Source organism: Indicator indicator, chromosome Z, assembly GCF_027791375.1.
Source record: "Indicator indicator isolate 239-I01 chromosome Z, UM_Iind_1.1, whole genome shotgun sequence".
NCBI classification, from domain to species: Eukaryota; Metazoa; Chordata; class Aves; order Piciformes; family Indicatoridae; genus Indicator; species Indicator indicator.
The window spans coordinates 34,608,192-34,614,940 of record NC_072053.1 but is presented as its reverse complement, the minus strand read 5'-3'; the positions used below and the strand labels follow the sequence as shown (position 1 = coordinate 34,614,940).

The following is a 6,749-nucleotide window of genomic DNA, read 5'->3' as shown; positions in this document are numbered from 1 at the left end:
AGTGTTTTACAGAAGGTCACCTCCCATACCACTGGGGTTCAGTATTTTTATTTGGCCCCGCTTCCTTCTCTTCTCACCCAGAAGCCCAGCCAAGACCTCTCAAATTGTGAAGGCTTGTCACAACAGTGCAGACGGAAGGAACATCATGTTTGGAGGCAAAATAGGCAGGCAGAGATGTGTCTGAGTCTCCTGTGGTGCTCAAAATTGCAAGTGCCTGGTGGTTTTCAGAGAAAGCAATGCTCATCTCATTCTTTTTCTCCCTGGATGGAATAGAAGTGAGAAGGACCTGTAGTTGTGTGCCCTGTTGTTCTTAATCTACACAGTTGTGCTCACTGGACATGTGTGTGCAGAAGGTGAAAGGCTTCATTGAGGGAAAGTAAACCTGAAGCAACCAATTTTCTATTCCATATGGCTGTCATGAAAACTGTGGTCATCTGGCATTTTGGGTGGTAAGTAGGCCACACCATGATGAAGCTGATGTTTCTTTTATTCCCTAGTCATCACCTCTGGAATCAGTGAGTCCCTGGGCTTGAGGCAAGGGAAGCTTTCTTTGGGGTAAGATCACTTATTAAAAGAGAGATACTGAACTTCTGTTGCTGTGCAGGACTAATGAAAACGAAGCCAAGTCCACTGATCAGTGCACCCTGTAATTTCAGGCACACCTTCCTCTGAAACTGGTTTCCTCATTTTCTCCTACATGTATTACAGCAAGAATTTCATTCAGCAAGAGCCAGCATTTAGGCTTTTAGGAATTTGTGGCAAACTCACCTACAAACCTACCCCTAGATACCCAAGTCTCTAACAGTGGCTGATTGAGCAGACTTTCAGCAGTGTAAGTGCAGAGAGACAGGTCACAAAGAGTTGGGTTTCTATATGGGGGAAGTTGTTTTATACTGAGTAGTTGATCACTAGCCTTTTCTAATTTTGACCTTCAGTCCTCTGGATGGGTGTATTTGTGAAAGGTCAAATGATAAAAAACACCTCGTATGTTCCACACACAGCCCTCTGCTCTGCCTGCTGAATATTTTAGTGACCCATTTACAGCAAGAGGCTTTTATTGAGCAGAGTAAGCAAATGCAGAAGGAAACAGAAGCCCTGTCATCCTCGTAACAGTTATACATCTGCCTCAGCGTAATCCATCCTCTCAGCCTGATCAACAAGTGCCTCTGTGTGTGTGGGTTTTGAAAGGAAGGTAACCATTACTTTCTGTGATCTGAGTATTTTCTTGCATGCACTTCAGCTAGTCTGTAAAGCAAGTAAGTCTTAGACTTTGCATGGTGATACTGCTAAGGACTCCAGTATTACCTTAAATTTCATTCTGGCTTTTAAAACTCTCTCCCAGGGCTCAATCAATGTAATGTTTTCTTTTCACATGATTTATATTTTTAGTTACTTTTTGAGTCAGCTACTCAGCAACTAACTGTTTTTCCATATTTTTATTTTTCCCCTTTGTACTTTCTTACTGCATGATTGATGAAGCAAAGCTTTGGGGGTGTATAGCTCACATTTGTTTATTCCAGGTAATTTACAGGAAAAAAAGTCAGCCCAAGCAAACACGACCAAATAAATTGAAAGCTGATGTCTCTTTCCTTATTACTGGTGATTTTCCTCTAACCACCTAAGAAACTGGTGTGAAGCTTTTTGTATAAATGTGCATCTACTTTGACTGCTGTTACTCATTGTTCTCATGTTCTTGAGAAAATGTTTGAATGAGCAGGTAGGAGGGGGTACTCTTTTTTTTCCCCCTAGTTTTTACAGATACTTCTTAAATAAAGGTCTTCCTTCCATTGACCTTTTAGAAGTAGTAGCTAGTGAGTTGAGGGCAATGTTTTGGTTTATAATAGTCTAGCCTTGTTGATAGGAATAATCACCAAAAAGTTTTTTGTTTTGTTTTGTTTTGTTTTGTTTTGTTTTGTTTGTTATTAATGCACTTTCTCTCTTCAGCTAGCTCGCATTCCCTTCCCTGAGCAGGCCTTCGGTTTGGCTCCCGTGCAATGCCACTGACTGGTTCATTTCCCCACAGCTCTCTTGGCCACTGCTGTGTGCACTCCGCTGGAGAATGTAATGGACACCTTGATCAGGATTTTCCATCACTATTCTGGCAAAGAAGGAGACAGATACAAGCTCAGTAAAGGAGAACTCAAAGAGCTCCTCACCTGTGAGCTCTTTCTTTCAGTAAGGCACAGCTCCTGAACCTCTTGAGTTGCTGATTCATGGATGGGATAAGCAGCTATTCAAAATGTTCAGGAATAGCACCTCCTTCTGCAAGAACGAGGAACGTCCTGCTACAGCCTCTCAGTTGTCTTTTTGAGGCTGGGCAGAAGGACATGAGATGTCCTGTTTGACAAGTGTTTTCAGAAGGTGGCCCAGCCTCGCTATCTTGCCATGTGCTGCCAGTGGCAGAGCTGGGTACCTGTCCTCTGCTTACTCCTCTGAGCTTTTGAGCAGGAGGACAAAGACAGCCTAGAAGCAGTAGCAAAACTGCTGATAAATCAGGCATTAATAATTTGTTTGTTTGTTTGTCCATTTTTGTCCCATGAGACAAGAAAGTAGCTTGTGCACAATGGCCACAGACACAGTACAGCTGCTTGTGTGCCTTGCAGAGAGATGCTGTTATGAATATAATAAGTGATTTGTGTTAAAGGGTGAGTTAGGAGTAAAGTTCAAGGAGCTTGTTTTGAAAGATCGCAAGAAGCTGTTTTCGAAAAGCTCGAACAAAGACTTTTTAACCAGACAGACCAAAGATAAAGCTGTACTAGCTCTGCCTTGGAATGTGTGGATTTCAGATAAGAAACCTTGGGAACGGTGCATGTTCAAGGTGGGAGGTTTTTCGGCAGACACTGTGAGGAAGGTTACTTCATCTTTCAACCCCATCCCACCCCCCACCCAAGCACCCCAGAACATTCTAAGAACTCATTACCATATCCCTGCTTCTCTTTAACATAAGCCTGTTTATGTAAATGAGATAGCTATATAAGTAGGAAAAAAAGCTATTGCTGTTGTTGTGTTTTTGTCCCTTTTCTCAGCCCAGCACACTGCTTTGCTTACTTTCATTCCCAATAAAATTTTCAAAGACATTTTTTTGGTTAGCATATTTATAACAGATGCTAATAAAATCCTTTCAGTGTTAACCTGCTGATCTGAATATTTCCTTGCATGGATTACACAACATGGATGCTTTTTATGAAATACTGACAAGATTCATAATTGTTTTTCTGTATCCTCCTAATTGTCAAAATTGTTGTGGATCCTATCACCATCACCAGGATGTTTTGTACATTGTATCTATTTCATAGAATTGGATTTTCTTTTAATCTTGGTTATTTGATTTATTATCACAAGATTCACTATGCTTACTCCCACTGACTGGGATCTCTTGTTTGCTAAGTAGAGATCTTCTGAACTGATGAATTGGCATATATAGTAAGACCACTTATGAATAACCCATTGAAACTTTAAGTACTGTTTGTTAAGGGATGATAGAGAGAAATGCACATTATAGATCCACCTTGTCAAGACAAATCAGTGCTCAGCAGCTCCTAAAATTGCTCTGATTCCTTCCAGTGCCTATTTAGTAGCTGTATTCCTTCTAACAGCTTCACCGTCTTTGGTTTCTGTTGCTGTGCATTTTTGGCATTCTAGACTTAGATTTTTAATGCTGTAATCAGTGGTATATGACTGTTAAGGTGCAAATTTCATGCAGCCTTTTATTTAATAGCACCAGGCCTTGTGACATAGCAGTGGGTTGCACTGCCAGGTGTGTCAGAATTAAGCATTCAAGATCTGCACAGCTAAGATACTTTTCTTTCTCTTTAGGATCAAAAGGATTCCATTCTGGTTGACAAGATTATGAAAGATCTGGACTCCAATAACGACAATGAAGTGGATTTTAATGAATTTGTCATTCTAGTTGCTGCTTTGACTGTGGTGTGTAATGATTTCTTTGAAGAACAGCTAAAGAAAGAGGGATTTTTAAAAGGCTTCGTACAGTCAATCTTCTGGCCACAAATGTGAGTAAAACATGTCTAGTTAGGTAGCCCTCATCACCATTCAGTGAATGCAAACCTCCATCCTCCAAGAGCAGATTAGCAGATTTGGTTTTTTAGATCTGGCTTCTAACATTTTCAGTCTTTGGACTGCATGCATCTGTAACATGCATTCATCAGTTGTCCAGGTCATGGGCTTCAGGTAACAATTTTGCAGGAGTTTAGACTCTATTTCTTAATGATTAGTGGTAAGCAAAAGGCACAGGAATGTTACCTATACACTTTCTCAACTGGAAAATTTGGCATGAGACACCAAACTTGCAATTTAGTTTGCAGTCCACCAGTAACAAACATATATTTGCATCTCAAAAAGACCAGCTTGCTTTTGCTCAGCTCTGTTTATTCTAAAGTCATTTTTAGATGATGCTCCATATCTCTCCACACTCCTCTTTTTCAGATGTAGTCATAGCTGTCTCCTGCCTTCTGAGCAAGATAGTACTGCTTGCCATTGTTACGGGTTTGTTTCCTTCTCCAGCTTCAAATTTGTTGTGATGGCTTTATTGCATCCCAGTACTCCACCTCTTCATTCAGCATAAATTAATTTATTCATACAATGAATTATTCAAATACATAGAAGATTTTGCCTCCAAGGGCTGATGGAAGGACTAGATCTTCAGGGGAAATATAAATGCCTTCTGCTTTCACTATTCTGTCACCCATAAAAGAAAGGATTTTAAAGGACCAGTTGTGGGGGATTTAATGGCAGGATCCCTGGATACAGCTTTGTAATGTGACTCATTTTATGGAACAATGATTTAATTTCCCACTGATCCAATCAGTGCATAGAAGCCATGCAAAGGGGGCAGTGGGACCCCATGGCTGTGCATGGAGAGGTAGGACTATCCTTTTACATGTTCAACTGCTCTTGGCCTGAATTAAGAGTACCTCTATGCTCCTGTTTGAATAAGGCATGATTCCAAAGCCCTGCAAATCCTCAGTGGTAGGGTGCCATGGCTTTTTTCTTGGACAGAGAATTCTCTTTGTTCCGTGTTGTTTTGTTGGTAAATTCAAACTGTAATAAAAGACATCTGAATTCAGTGAAGATTTTCTGTTTGTGTAAGAGGTTAATAAAAAAAAAAATGCCCCAGTGATGACACACCCTGTTAGACAACATTTAAAGAATGCCTTTCTCTTGACTCTTCTCCACAGATCCTTGGACGTCATTCAGTAAAAACTAAAATACATGTGTAAAATCATATATAATTAAGAAGACATAACATATTACAAGAAGGGAATACTTCAGGTCTAATAAATATAACTAGGGATAGGCATCATCCTAAGAAACCAGTCGCCACCAAATGACATTATCTCAGATATAAAGGAGATATTGTGGTGGTGGCAGAGTCAGAGTGTGCTGTCTCTTTTAACTCTGCAGTAACAGAAGTTGTTTGCAATTCACAGGGGATCTTCTAGGGTGACATGGCTTAAAGTATTAAAGTAAAACAAAAAAAAATTACATAGCTTTTTTTCCCCTGTGATGCCATACACCTCAATATCATTGCAGTTGTTGGACTAGGATGGCAGGAGCATCAGCAAGAAAATGTAAATCTGCTTTTATGGTTCCCCATAGATCCTGCAGATGCTGCTAGTTTCCAAGCCTTTCCCCTTCCTCCAAGGGGAAAGGAGAGAAGAGAAGCTTAAAGCTTCAAACCCAAGCTAAAAGGAAGTAGGTTGTCACAGTAGGGACCAGTATGTTCATTAAAACTTCTGAGCTAGAGGCTTCTTGGAAGCTCTAGGAAAGTTCATAAACCCTCTTATCCTCCGTGATGAGCCTCAGGAAACATAGCTGCCCATGTGCTAAGCATAATTATGCCAAGCCACAGCTGGCTGCAGCAACATGCCTTCAGATCAGGCAGGGAGCTGCTGTCATGATGGAGAGGGTCAGTGGAACCATCTCAGCTGAATTTGCTAGGGAATCAGAACAGCCTAATTCCTCCATGGAAGTAGCTTAGTTGTACATGAGCTAGGAGTGAATCAGAGGAGAATGACTCAAATGATCTTTATTCCAATGAAAGTTTTATAAAACCTCATAAATCGCCCTTTTTGTCTTGGCTGATTAGGTTTTTCTTGTTCCTGTTATTACTGCAAGGACAACTGCTGAACTCTATCAGCTCTAGAGAAGAGATCTTTTTGCACAAAGACTGAAGACCAAGTGAAACGGAAATAAATACTACAAAGCACATTCATATGCTTCAAAACACAAAGCCTTGGCAGATTATGGGGTCGTGGGGTAAGGAACTTGCCACCCTAATCTTGGGCTAACCAGTGCTGCATTAGTAGAAGCCTCTTGCCAGATCACGTGGAAGTTTTGAATTGCCTCTGAACCAAAAAAAAAAAGCTATGAGCAATCCTCTTTTGTGTAGGCAATCCTGAGGAAGGAAAACTGATTTAAAAACACTCAAATTGGCTGTGCAAGATGATGCTTGCCCAGCCAACCTTACAACGTTCACTTTGTTCTGCAGATGTGACCATTTTGGTTTTAGCTTCTCTCAGAAGAGAAAAAGGTCTCCTTCAAACATGAAGTAAATTGTTGGATTTTTTTCTCATTGTTTACTGACACTTTTCCTGCTGACTTCAAGTTTGCCTGTAGTTCACGAATCTATGTAGCACTTTAAAGTTTTACATGCAAAGGATGTTTGTCATGTGGCTTTCTCTAAAATCCTTGAGCTTTAGGAATGATGTGTAATTACGGGGGGGGAAGGA

The 6,749-nt window shown here is 40.6% G+C and overlaps 1 protein-coding gene across 1 annotated transcript; it reads left to right on the top strand.

The window, feature by feature from the left end:
* Nucleotides 1-408: 408 nt before the first annotated feature.
* On the top strand, nt 409-4,014 carry S100Z (S100 calcium binding protein Z). Its single transcript, XM_054397559.1, has 4 exons — nt 409-449; nt 1,162-1,256; nt 2,024-2,175; nt 3,817-4,014. The coding sequence occupies exons 1-4, from the start codon at nt 409-411 to the stop codon at nt 4,012-4,014; spliced, it is 486 nt and encodes a 161-aa protein (XP_054253534.1).
* The last annotated feature ends 2,735 nt before the right edge of the window (nt 4,015-6,749 follow it).